Raw genomic sequence first — 15,149 nt, forward strand, 5'->3', positions numbered from 1 at the left:
CAAACAACAAAATGTCAACTTTTGTTACACTTAAGCAAATCAAAAAGTGTGAAACTAACCAAAACGTTTTAATGACATGATTATTAAGAACACCTGTTTAAAGTTAAAACATACTTCAGAATTTGAAGTTATTTAGATGCTGTATGTTTAAAATAAACATAGTTAACATACTCTTTACACTCTAGATTCTCAAAATTCCCATAGCTTTTTTGGACAAATGACTTTAAAATGAGATTCAAAAGTAGCTCTAAAAATGTGCATGTTTAACTACATGTAATAATTTTTTTTTTTATAAACATAGCAATAAAATGTCAGTTTTCTGGTTGTACCTTGACTTTGGTTAACAATAGATGTGTGATGGTTTAAATGTAGGTGGTCAAGTCAGACCAGTGCCAAGGTGAAGGTGGTTTCCTCATATATCAGTATGTTTTCCAGGGAAAGGTATTTTATAAAGCACTATTACCAAGCTTGCACTGTACAGAATTTGGCAAAGAAAACATAGAAACCTTAGAATATACCGTTTTTTTTTCAGATTTCAATCAGCAATCTAAGAAGCAGTTGTCAACTGGTACAAAATACAGACTATATGTAATGCCTTAGAAAAATTGTTTTATGTGTCTACTTAATTGTGTTCTGTTTAGGTTTTATTGATGCCAGCTAAGGGTTTCCCTTAAGAAAGAAAAACAATATAAGAGATAATACTAGTTAATGTTCCCTTTTATTCATTATTAAATCCCTAATTACATACCCTGATGAGTTAATAATTGACTCCTTTAACTCATTAATTATTTGTACCTTTAAATTAAAAGTATATAAAAAAAAATTTAAATGTTTCCTGTTTTAAGGGAAGAGTTATTTATCCTCCTTTTTTTGGGCAATTTTCAGTTACCATATAAAAAATTACGGTAATCGAGACAGCCAACTTTGCATGTTGCAAGCCAAAAGTCTATAAATAAAAGTGGAAATGTGACCTATTTCAAGGGGCTTTTTTATCCCCTTTCTTGGGAAAAAAGGCTAAAACAAAATTGTTCTTGTACACCACTGGACAGTTTTCAGTTACCTGTTCCAAAAATTATGGTAATCAAGCCAGTCAACTCTGGATGATGAATGCTAATACATAGCAACAAATAATGAATCTTTATTGTAAGAAGCCTCTTCAGGTACCAAATTGTATAGTAAGTACTCTTTTATTAATCTCTGAAAACATCAGTCAAGGATACAAGTGTTTAATCAATAAGCAAAAGTTGTTATTCTAAAAGCACAGTAATAACACTTATTTCTATTAACACAAATATTCATATTTGTACAATATCTTCTTTCCAAAATCAATAGCTTTGGTGGGGAAAAAATTATAAATAACAAATTTTATTTCAAACATCTATAAATATCTTTACTTGGGTGTATTAAGCATTTACATAATTTTTTTATATAGAAAATGATTCAGGAATAAAAAAGGTAAATTAAATATGGTAGATGTTGCTTCTTCTTCATAACTTACAATGTTACTTACTTCAAAGGTCTAAACAGCATTACTTTTGTACATTTATACCATTGTCTGTGAAACCTTGTGGTAAGGTGTCAAAATTACAAAATTCAATCAATATAAACTAAATAAACAGCAGTTTTTCTCGTTATCATGACACAACCTTATAAAATGTCATGTACCAAGCATAAACAGAAAAAAGTAAATTGAGAACATTATTAATGTATGAAGTTTATGGACAATACATGGGATATAATCAAACATGAAAAATGTTGAAAGGTACAAACACCTACTAATGAAAAGAAAAAATCCCAATCTGGTAACACCTTGTTGCAGTATTTCAAAGTATATTATACAAGCAGTGTACCAAAATGACACAACAGTTCACACTCCTACAATTTTAAAACTTTCTAATATCAAATTATTGATCTATAGTCTGATTTTTCTAATTAAAATGTTGGCTTTTGATTGGGTAAAAGTTCATATATAACTAGGATGTTGATTAAAAAGTGACCCATTTATATTTTGATACAAAACTTTAACAAGGATGGGAGCACTGCAAAGTACTCAACACTGAAAAAAGAAAAGGTGACAGACTGGCATATATAGATAAGTAAAAGGGACAGTCAGGCCATAAGTTCAAAAGGGTTACTTAACCTGAGCAACCAATGCAATTTTTTTTCACTGTTAACAGATAAATATTAAGACAGGAAACTCTCATTTCTGATTTAAAATTGTGGTTTAGAACAAAAATCTAAAATGGGCAAAATTGAACTGCATAGAATAAAACAAATACAAAAAAAATCAGCATTATTTTCTCTCACAGAATACTCAAATAGTTTTAAATATAATATAGTTTTAAAACAATTTTTATAACTGAAAACTTTAACATTTTACTAAAACTAAATCTGACTATTTAAAATAAATGTTTCTGGAAATCTGGCACACTCAAGCATAAGAAACATATGTGTATCTTGAATAAAACTAATTTTTAGAAGCACACACACACACTTCACCCTGAAACTAACATTTGTTTTAAATTTTTAGAACTGATAACTAATATGAAAACTCAAGGTTTATTTTTCTCTGATTATGCATAAAACAAATTACTACTTTTTCCAAACAAAACCATAGCATCAAACAGATTTTGACAATTACAAGTTTTCAGTATAGTATATACACTGTGGTTCCTTAACCACTTAGAACATCAGAGAGAGAAATTATATGAACTATTAAATAAAACCTGTAGTCTTAGAACTGTATTGTGAATAATTCAACTATGTTCATTACTTTATGTTCAAAATTATTTTGTATAATCATATATACTTTAACTACATTTTAAAAACTAATGAGCATTTGAAATTATAGTCGAAAAACTGTATAATAAGCCCCAGTCTCCAGAAACCTGGATATCTCCCTCTAAGTATGCTTGCCTGGGACTTGTTTTGAGACATAAAATCTTTGAAAGAGTTTCTTTTGAAAGGGTGATTTCGACATTTGGATCACTGGGAGAACTACTTCCTGTAGCCACTTGTACAACACCTGGAAATAATTGTTTCTATTAGAATATTTCTGATCAGTTAGCAAGTTGATGGAGTAATTCAATTCTAAGCATAAGCTATACTGTATGTTTAGGTCCAATATACTTATCCTTTTTGAAAATGTATCTTCTTCTTATGATAAAATACAACTTAGGAAAATCATCTAAAGGATATATTTTGAATATTATACAACTTGTTATCACTGTACACGAGGTAAATTTCAATGAAATCATTTTTTATTGAACTCAAGATTTTAAGTGCTTATTCTCATGTTGGAAACTTCTAAAGCTTTAAATTCTTTATACATTACATCTATTAGCATTAATCTTCATCAGCTCACAATGTCATCCCAAAACTTCTAAGGCAGATTCAGTCCACAGAAGTCTATAATCATTTACAATCTTCTCTATCTAAAATTTCTCAAACAAAAATGTCTTTTTTTTAATCATATTCATATTCTTATTCAGTGTCTACTTGCACACAGTTTCTGATCAGTCCTATTCTGCTGTTTTGGATACAGCTAAAAATATAAAATAATTTACACATGTGCTAATCTGAAGTTTGAATGTGCTGTATGGTACTGTAGGTAAATGTCTTACAATCCAAGGTAAAAATGTTTTTTTGACATTTTACAATATAAATAAAACATATAGGTGGCAGTCTTTTACAGTTAATGGATAGTTTCTTCTTTGCTAAAATTATTCATACAAACACAAACAGTGTAAATGATGATTATTTCTTAGCTTCTTTTAGTTGTACTATAGAGTCTATTAATAAACATCTTATTACTACAAATACAACATGTGAATTTGTAAGTTTTCTGAGTATGCTTTGTATGTAGTTTAAAGTTTTTAAAGGAGTAAACTGTTTGCAGGATACATTCTAAACACTTTTATCAGAACAAACTTTAAAATACACTGTTATTTGCTAACCACTATACTAAACACATTTTCTTTAATCTGTTTCTCAGTGTGAATAACATCAGCTCATTTGTTGCAATTAGTTTTCAATACCAAGTGCTGTAATAAGAAAAATAAAATGCAGACCTCATCAGAAGTGATCAGTGCAAAAACAAATTAATAAGAGAAAACATAAAAACTGCAATGTTTTATTTCTACAACTTTTCAACGAAGGCTTAAGATTTTACTGCAGAATGTTTATGGTTTTTGTATCTTCACAGAAAATGGATAAAATGGTGAAGTGGCATCTTAACTTGAAATGGGACTTAAACATCATACAGAAGATACAATCAAACACAAAATGTCACTACACTGGAGGACTTTTGTTTTGAAGAGTGTAATTTTTATTTTTAATATATTATTCCATCATAAAGGAATACATACCACAAAATTATCAGAATGTGATATTCCTAAAATACACACACACACACACCTAGATCTTACAATGATGATTGTTAAATTAGGGGAGGAACTAGAGATCAATGAAAACATGTAACATATAAATGTCTATATCTTGGTATAAAACTTAGAACATTAGCAAAACATAATAGGAGATGTATCAAACTCTTTAAATGTTTTGGAATTAATAATCATAACTGATATCATCTGATGGTATTACACACATCAGTAACTTATATAGCAGTATTTTATCAACTGATATGAAGATTGCACAATACTGTGGCACCAGGGCATGGAACAAACATGGTAAATAAATGACTTAAGGATTAAACAGTTTGGTAAAGTTATTAACTGTAGTAAAGTTACAAAGCTTAAATAATTATGAGTTATTTATGTAGTAACCACATATGAACTTGCACTAAAGCAAAGTTATTATACTGTCTCCAAAAACAATTCTTATTAAATCAATATTGTTTCATTTTCCTACTTAATAAGTACATTTTAAAACATTTATAAAACAAGTTAAAGTGTACATGAAAAAAAAAAAGAACAGCTAAGGAACAACTTTACCATTTGACAAAATGATGTTTATAACTCCTCCATCAGGACCTTCAACATCTAGTCTGATAACAGCATTTTCTTTGAATTCTTTCTCAGAGAGTGATGCTTGAGCTAGTTGTTCAATCATTTTGACTAAGCTGTTAAAGTCTTGAGGAATGGTTTCAGCAACTGAGTTGGACAGAGGACCAGCTATTGATTTCAACTCCAAACTGCTTGCATCTGCAATATCAATAAAAAATAATAAGTTTACAGTACAAAGTACATTATACTAGAGCTTTACAGCACACCTAGCAAAAACATAAAACTGGTAATTTATTGTCAAGTTCTTCTAATCTAAGGTAATTCTAGGGCTTAAAGATATTAATTCCATTACTAAATTCTTCCAGTGTTTTTACAATAACCATTTATAGTGAATGCTATGAGGTAAAAAAAAAATCTTCTTTGTACTCAGATTAGATCTTTACCAAATTCACTTTACTGGAAGAGTCGTAGTGTTTTTCTCCTTATCTTTATTACTTATTTCTTTAAATACTAAGGTTTCTAACTTCCTTCTAGATGTATTTTGAAGTCTTCTCATTAAAATATTGCATTACTTTAAAAATAACTTTACTTCCCTATTTTAATCCCTCAGCTAATGCAAATGCTTCATCTGACTGCAATAAACCTTGTTAACCCTATGGTACCTGGCACAAATTTTTAACACTTCCTTTCTGTGTTGCATTAAAAATTTAATTAAACCACTTTACTATCAATATAGTTTAGTTGAACTATTGACACATAAGATACAATGGGAAACAGAAATAAGTTTTGCCAACTCTTGATGGGTGCCACGCCCACCTCGTATACTTTGCTGTGAAATTTACAACATACATGTAGTTAGTTGACGGTTGACACAAATGTATATAGTCGTTAGATAGAGCTCAGTTTACACTATACATCACCAATGGTTAATTTGAAATTGGCAAGCAGTTTTCCTCCCTGGGTACATATAATTGCTGTTAGTATTGTTGTCTGCTTGATCAACTATAGCACTTATGGAGGTTTCTTACATAAATATGCTATAGTTAGAGAGACAATTAAATTGTATTTAGGGTTTTACTTTTATATTTTAGTTATTTGTGCATTATTTGTGTTTTAAAAATCATATTTGAAAGGATTAATGACTTTTATAAGTTTAACTTGTTATTGCCAAGATTGTGAAACCTTATAAACACAGCACTTGTATAAGCGCCATCTTGTTTAGGCAACACGTCTCTGTGTGGAGTCCACCTAAATAACTTCAAAAAGCCCCCACAGGCATCAGTTGAAATATCGGCATAAATAATAAGACAAAAAATGTGAAAGGAAGATTATAAATAACCTATAAGTGGAAAAATAAAGACGTGAAATTATGCATATAAGAAAAAGAAGACTATTCTAGTGAATTATTATGAAGAGTTGAAAGATATGTACATATTTCCATTTCTTAATTTTAAACATTTCATTGCACTGTATATTGATTATAATAGATAGTCAATGATTTAGTACAAAAAATGTAAAATAAAATATAAACATTTACTTTAAAAACTTTTTGATATTCATTTATGAGGTTCTAGAGATTATGCAAATAAAATGTGAAAACTGTAAGATTAAAAATAGTATATTTATACTACATATAAAAATCACCTTGCAGGTGAACTATTCAGAGTTCAAATGCAAATAACTACATGAAAAAACGAATTTTTATTAGAAAGAGTAAAAAAAATTAAAAATGATATTTTTTCTGAAACTAAATAATTTTAGGACCTTCTTACCCACTAGTTTTATTTTCTTAACGAAATATGACAAGAATGACGTTATCTATGCTCTGATAGCAAAGCTGGGCATCATCAGATTAAATACACAATGTTGTTATTACGAATCATTACATTCATATTTGTAATGCGTGTTTTGAAGTCATTCTAAGATATAAATTAAGGTCAAATTCAAGATTTTGGAAGTTATGTTTCATTTTTATAACTACATCTACACACATTAAAAAGTCCATAAACTTTAAAATGTGTCCAACCTTCAGTTTCAGAATGCATTCCAAATGCTGTTTTCAAGCTTGCAATAACAGGTTTTATGGAATTGGATGGTTCTGCAGCTTTTATCACTTTTACTGGCCCTCTATAATGGAATAATTTAAAAAGATTAAATGTAGTTATTCAGAATTATATAATGAAAATAATCTATCTTTTCATTCAATCGTCTGTTTTGAAAATGAGAAGATAATATTTTAAAATGTTTGATCACTTGATTACATAACATGAGGTAACAGATATTGTGATAACTGAAATTTAATACTCCAACAGATATTAACCTTTATAAGTCCAACAAAGAACTTAAACAAAGTTGTTACTGTTGTAATATATAAAAAGTATATGTATAAAATAATTATGTACACAAAACATATCAATTAGAAACATACCCAGCAAATAATTTTATATTAGTACTGTATCTGAGCTGTTAGAAATGTTAAATATGAAAGAAAGGTTGCTGAATATTGAGAATAATTACATTAAAGATAATGAGAAGCTACAAACGCTCAAGAGACTGTTACAGATGATAGGTTTGCTTAATGGAAAACAGATTAACATTCGTGTCTAAAGAATAATTGGTGGAATAATCAATGTATCCATTAAATGTAAAAAATAGTAAAATTAGTCATTAACTAATTATTCATTCATCACATCATTATCTAATGGCAATCTTGTATTGCTGGTTATTCAAGTTACTGTACCATGATCCTATGTCCATAATAATTAAGCTAATAGAAAACTAAATTATTTCAAAAAGAAAATAAGTATATCAGCTTAACTTTTTGCATACAAGATGGAAGATAATTACAGTGATCACAGACAATGTTCAATCATATTTAATATTTCATTTATATTAAAATTTATAGATAGGTTTCAAAACAGTAATATTAGTGACAACATAATAATGCTGTATAGTTGTGATAACTATATTAGGAAAGTAATAAAAAGAAACACAAGTCTTTCTGTAAATGATAACTGCAATCTTAAGAAGTAGTTTTATATTTCACAAAGATAAAGAAATGTCACTGTACATACTTTTATTTATGTTATGGCACAACTCTAAAAAGTGCATGGAGTGAATATAGGTAATCAGTTTTTAAAAAATGGAGAATCTTATAGAGGGCTTGTCTAGTTTACTTCATAAAACTAAAAATTTTGTAAGATAGTCAGCATGATTTCACAAGAGGAAAATATTGCCCTTATAATTTTTTGACATTCTTTGAAGAGGTTACTGCTTATGTAGCTAAGGAAAAGGTTATGGATTTGGTGTTATGTATCTAGATTTTCAAAAATCATTGACGTGATACCACATAAAAGACACGTTAAACAATTATCTCTATAGGTGTGGGGAACAAGTTGGCTCATTGGATAGAAAAGTGACTGGATGGAAAAAAAACCAGAGGGTTGATATAAATGGAGTTTAGTCAAATTGGATTAATGTCACAAGCAGGGTAGCTCAGGGCTCAGTAGTAAGATCTTTACTTTTTTAATTTATATAAATGATGTATAAAAATGAATAATCAAAAAGTTACTTAAATTTGCTGATGATACTAAAGTTTGGGTGTTGTTGGCTGTAAGGAGGAGGATGCTGGTTTACAAAAGGATTTAGATTTGCTGAGTTGAGCATGATTGCTTTTAACTGTAAAAAATGCAAGATAATGCATGTGAGTTGTCATAACTTGAATTATAATTTTGATCAGAATAACCTTAACAGTGTTAAAGAAAAAAAACGATCATGGTGTAATGGTTGATCAATTATTTAAGCCATTCAAGTAGTGTGCTGTTGCTAGTAGTAGGGCAAATTGAATCTTAGATTGTTCTTATGTAAGTACTAAATATAAATCTAAAGAGTCTACAATTTCATTGTGTAGATCACTGGGTAAGGCCACATTTGAGATATTGTGTTCAGTCATGGACTCTTCACCTCAAGAAGGACAAGTGAATTGTTGAAAATGGTTCAGAGGAGGATCACTAGGATAATACTTGGAATGGAAAGGTTTTCATACAAGAACAGATTAATATATTTGAAATTATCTTCTCTTTAAAAAAGAAAATTTAGAGGATATATAATTGTTGTGTTTTATATTGTTAATGGAACTGATAGTTTCAGTGCATCATATTTTTTTTACCTTATGGTAAGAAAGGTAGGACTAAGGAAAACAAATGTAAATTTTGGCAAGGTAGGAGTCATCTTCAGCTAAAAGTTTTATTTTTCTCTAACAGGATGGTTGGTGTTTGGAATGGATTGCCTTCAGATGTGATGGTTAAAATAAAAGTTAAAACAGTTTAAAGAAAGACTTGATTAATATTTGAACGATAAGGACTGTTGTGGAGTTTCTTTTTCTTTAAAGTTTAGTTTAGCTCAAAGGACAGTCTAACTAAACTAACAGGTCCCTTGTTGCCCTTACATTTTATGTTAACTGTTATAATTCTCAATAATACACATAAAAATCTAATTAGATCATTCTTGGTTGGCATGTGCAGGCTGAAAGTTCTGCCAACCTTTGTAAAGTTTGGCTTTAGGCTTAGGACTAATTTATGTCTGCCACTTTATTTGAATGTTAAGAACTTTTACCTTTAATGTGATCTTGTATAAGCTGGTTAAAAAAGTTTTTTCCTTCATGAGATATTAATACCAATTAATTAATACATCCTTCTACAAAAGGTAATTCCAATTTTATTTCCACCCAAAAGTTCACATTATGTAGCAAGCACTTTTATTTGGTTATTACAAATAAGCAGACATAATCAGAATGGGTCACTATTCTACTATTTGTATGATAACAGCATTAACATAAGATGATGAATGGCAACAGTAGGCCTACTTCAGATTGTAAATTTCTTTTTGGTGGCATATTTCAAATACACAGTATAGAACACAAGCCAAATTTTGTCCAGTAAGCCTACTTACTACATGCTGTATGTTTATAGCTTACACTACAAAATATTCTTAATTAATTCATATTGCAGCATTTCAAGTAGAATATGCATTACAGCTTTAACTCATTAGTGGCATCTAACAATATGGGATAGTAAAATGAAATATTAACTTTCAATCAGAGCAAGTTACCTACTTAAAGAAAAACTAAAAATCAACCTGGTTATAAGCATAGCTAAATAAATACACTTTCCTTACTTATAAAGATTAGACTACATTGTTTAATCACTTGGGTACATTCACTGTTAACATTTTCTGGTTTGGTAAAAATATATTTTCTTGTGAAACACAGTTTTATAATATCAAAAAAGTTTTGATTATGCTTAGTTAAATAAGTCTATACCTAACATAGTTGCAATTTGATTATGAATTCAACTTTAGTTGCACTTAAAATAGGATTTGGTATAAAAGAGAATAAAACGTTTTTCAATACTTGATAAGTTTTAAATATTACAAAAAAAAATAACTACTACATCTATAACTATAATTCTGAAAGTGTTCTTATTATATCACGTATCTGATAAGATATTTCATTACTGGACTTGTCTTTGTGCTAAATTCAAACCATTATTCCATCAATACTAAAAAAAGAAACTGCTTTCTAACTTCTCTCATCCGAAATTAGCTTGGCCTAACTATGACAAAGAATACCTGTTCCAGCTTTGTAGATTACATTGGCCAATCAGGCCTTCGATTAAACATACCTCTGCAAATAAAGATCACAGTGACAAAAGGCCTTTCACTTATTGTATAAAGAAGCTTACTCCTTCACCTACCAAAATCAACCAACTAGAGCATCTAATCAAAACCTAAATGTAACTTTTATATCCATATATACATATATATCCAACTAACAGCCATCAACTCATCACTCTGAGTTATACATAAAACACTAAAAATTATGATAATTGCAATTTTTCATGGGGTCATCCTCTTTAATTTTTTGAAACAAAATAAACAAGATGTATAGAAGGACTTTATACATAGGCTATTAAACAATCTTTTGCATGTGTAGTTTTAATTTTAATGATGTTACGTTAAGTAACAAATTAATAATTTAACTCAAAACTGTTTTATAAATTAACTTCCCATGATTCAAGTGTAAAATCCACACATACAACACAAGTTTTTTTGTATTTAATAAAATTTCATAAGTTTTTCCTTAAGAAGCAAGGATTTTCTCAATACATTTAAAATTCCTTGTAAAACATAGTTGATCAGAAGTTTTCACTTCACCTGTTGTACAAATTAATATAAACAAATTCACTAAAAATATTTATATAAAACAAATATAAACACAAGCATGCAGTTTTAACCTTTTCAATTTAGTGTATATTTCTCATTACTATGAAATATGTCATATAATGAATACAAAATATCAAACATACTGTTGATGTGAATGTGCTTTGTAGTCACTATGAGAAAAACCTATACATTAGATAGGTGAAGAAAAAGTGTCATTGGCCACTATTCAGTTCTTCACATAACGTATGTTTGATACTTTTCAGATTATCTCTCTTTGGTTAACTTGTATTCAGGGTTGCTGATGAGGAGTTGAATTCTCCAAAACTAGTATAACCCAATAATACACGTTGATCAAAGTGTAGATTGAACTGGATTTCCCTTGAACTTAGACTTCAAGATTGAAAAATTTTTGGAATACTGAGTTTAGTTGTTATAAGTATAAAATATAATGTCACAAAACTGTAAATAGTATAATGCAAACATACAATTTTTACAACAAAAACTTACATGTTTACATCCATTAGTTCTAATCCCCACTGCAATGTTGTCTTATTTATATCTGCCTGAAATGTACAATTTAAACCATATCATTATTTCATTTATGAGAAAAAAATCGAATACACAACATATTCATGACGAATTATTTTCCAAAATTTCTAATAAAAAATATTTTCTGAAGACGTCCTAACAATTATGCTCAAAATTAGCTGAACTAAATATCATTATCCTCATTCAGAGTGCCAAAATTTGAAACAAACAACACTAAAGTGGAACTAGTAAAACAGAAACTGTTTAAATTAGCAAACATAAGCAAAGCACCAAAAAACTTTTTCTCTCAAAATACATACAATCTAGTTATGTTTGCTGCAAATAATCTACAGGAGTCAATAATCTAGGAAATGAAAACCAAAATAATGTAAATCAATACACATGTTATTAAAGTTAGCATTTTCCTACACTGAAAATGTATTTCCAATAGATACTTACCTCCTCTCATACAATAGCTTTTTTTTGATTAGTACTGCCCTCTACTGGCACAAATTTTCAATGGTCACCACTAATTAACCTTCCACCTCCCGCTTCTGCATATCCACATGTAAATGATTATGCAGCAGCTCTCCACCAATAGGAGCAGGACACCACTCCTACCGTAACCAGTGCCTTTTACACATTTCCACTCGTTAATTACTTAGAGATTGGTCAGAACACCTACACCATATATCACCGGTTTTCAGTAGGGAGGCTGGGTGGGAAATATGAGAGGAGGTAAATATCTATCGAAAATACATTTTCAGTGTAGGAAAATGTTAACTTCCAATATGATATCTTACCTTCGCTCAAGAAATAGCTAGAATAGCTAGAATGTTGGTGGAGGACTGGTGAAAAAATTATCCCCTTTAGGATGCACCTAAAGAGAGACCAGGAGTGTGGAACCAAAAGAGAAAGCATCACACTTTAGCTGAATACTACACCATATCTGATCCAGGTATACTCTTTGCTCTTTTATCACTGTGTCGCAAACATAAAAGGCAGAAAAACACAATAGAATCTTGGAATATGTATGACTGCTTAATGGGACTCCTGGGTGTCAAGTAGCTTGGGCACGACAGACCATAGTGGTAATTTGATCTCATTCAACACCATGCGGTATCTGGAATGGTAAATCAGACCTGTGGTAGGTAGAGGATTACATACCTCTTCACCTCGAAATGGGAATTGGTAGAGAAGACGAGCTACTGTACCAAAATCCGTCTCCACTTGTACACATTTCCAACACAAACGATACCAGATCAGCCAGAAACCAACATCCAGCAGAAGGTAGGAAAAGGGACCACAGAATGCCACCACCCTACTCTCAACTGAGTGGTATGATTTATCATTCAGGAGGACAGGCCTCTATGGTCCACCACCCCTGCAGCTAGGAACTGGTAAATTTTAAGAACTTCCATACTTGACTAGAAGAAAAGAGAAAAAAATGCATTGGAGAGTATGGAGGACTGCATCACCAGAGCCAGCACAACAGGTGACCATGATGTCCTCTTTTGAAAAGCAGAGCAACCATATTGACAGTTATTCAACCAAAACCTGGCGGCATCCAGAATGTTACATCAAGCCACAAAGCATCAGAGATGGGTAGCAATCTCTGTCTGCTTTAATCATGTTAGTCCATGAGTGTACAGTGTACAAGCATATTTATGAAGCAAAAAGCCACTAGAGAGAACTACTAGCAGTCTTACAGAACACCTCATCTCTATGTGTGTTTATAACCCAATCCTGCAATGTAATTGTTTAGGCATAGATTACAATAGAATAGACACACACGCAACCAACACCTGGTGGCATCTGGAATTATACATCAGGTCCACAGTAGGAAAAGCTATGATGTAACTGACATCAAGCATGGTCACAGGATTGACAGTGTGGATTTTCAAAAACAAAAGTATATTTGGTCAGGCACCCCTTGCCACAGAGTGGGATCCACAATACACTAGCCAAAAAGTCCCTGAAAAAGTAAGGAAAGTGGGAAAACACAACCTTTTACAATTCCAAAATGCAAAAATTTAAATAAATAGTAAAGAAAAACGTTGACAAATCTGCAAGCACAAACAAGCACGTCTGTACAGCACTATTGCCAATTGAGAAGTAATTAACTAGTGTAATAGTGAAGAGGGCACTGATTGCGATAGGAGTTGTGTTGCACTCCTATTGGAGGAGAGCTACTGCATGATCACTTGCATGTGGATATGCAGAAGTGGGAGGTGGAAAGCTAGTGGCTAGCATTGAAAATTTGCACCAGTAGAGGGCAGTGCTAATCGAGAAAAGCTATTTTGTGAGAGGAGATAATAGTTCAGAAGACAAATTAAAGTTTTGTAAAATGAAATTACCAAAAACAAATATGTAGTCTTAGTAAAATTGGAAATATATAACAATCAATTTGATTATAGACCCATGATTTATAATGATAATTGTATCGTTCAGACTTGTACAAGGAGACTTGAAGGTTAATGAAGAGCTACTACAATTTTGCATTTACAAATAAATAGTGACTGAAAATTTGAAAATGAAGCTGAAACAACCCACCACAAGAACGATGAAGTTCCAGTTTATGCATGTATATATATATATATACACATATAGCTAAGGATAAAGTATAACGTGCATAAATAGAGGAAACATAACCAATGAGAGAAAATATCTTTAGAAGCTTGTAGAACCCATATTAAAACACTAAACTCTAGTAAAGTATTCATGTTGAAGTGATAATCACTTTATGCCTTGTATGGTTGTTACATTTACCATATTATTCTATACTTAAGGTGCACAAAATATCTGTAATATATTTTCTGAATGTTTAAAAGTCAATGTACTGACATCTATAATAACCAATTTATGGGTACATGTTAAATTTGTTTATTTATGACAAAGCTGCTTAGACTGTCTACTATCAGCCAAAATTTTGAACTGCTGACTAAAAAGAAATCAACCACTCAGCAGTATCCTTCACCAACTATTGGTCTACTTTTGACTAAAGAATAATGACATTGACCAGTATATTATAATGTCTTTACAGCTAAATGGTAAAGCATATTTGGCACCAGGTATTGATCCCACAACCCAAAGATTACAAGTCAAGTAGTCTACCTGCCAGGCCATGTTAGGCCCAAATATGTTAAACTTTGTTTGAATTTTTCTTTTTAACTCTAAAAGTTATTATGTTCTATTATTATTGACCGAGCAATTTTTAGGATTTTCTAATTGCATTATAAAATTCACTAGTCAATAAAATATTTCTATATTTACCAACCACAGGAGACGACTTATAAGAATATTATTGATGACTAATTAAACTAGCACAATCTTGGCTCACTTTTCACTGAAAGATTATCTGCTTCGATGATGGGAAACCCACTTTGAGACTAATAATGGTTGGAGACGGCTTGAATGGGTAATGAAGAAAAACTT

At 30.5% G+C, this 15,149-nt stretch overlaps 1 protein-coding gene across 1 annotated transcript in view; it reads right to left on the reverse strand.

Moving 5' to 3' along the window:
• Positions 1 to 1,168: 1,168 nt before the first annotated feature.
• LOC106464104 (stomatin-like protein 3) overlaps positions 1,169 to 15,149 on the reverse strand; it is a 31,960-nt gene continuing 17,979 nt past the window's right edge. Inside the window, exons 7-10 of the mRNA XM_022391765.1 lie at positions 11,694 to 11,749; positions 6,991 to 7,091; positions 4,953 to 5,162; positions 1,169 to 3,025 (exon numbers count right to left, since the gene is read on the reverse strand). Of these exons, the coding sequence (XP_022247473.1) occupies positions 2,829 to 3,025; positions 4,953 to 5,162; positions 6,991 to 7,091; positions 11,694 to 11,749 (564 nt within the window). The 3' untranslated portion in view covers positions 1,169 to 2,828. The remainder of the gene's footprint in view (positions 3,026 to 4,952; positions 5,163 to 6,990; positions 7,092 to 11,693; positions 11,750 to 15,149) is intronic.

This window comes from Limulus polyphemus, unplaced genomic scaffold, assembly GCF_000517525.1.
Source record: "Limulus polyphemus unplaced genomic scaffold, Limulus_polyphemus-2.1.2 Scaffold1561, whole genome shotgun sequence".
In the NCBI taxonomy this organism is placed as follows: Eukaryota; Metazoa; Arthropoda; class Merostomata; order Xiphosura; family Limulidae; genus Limulus; species Limulus polyphemus.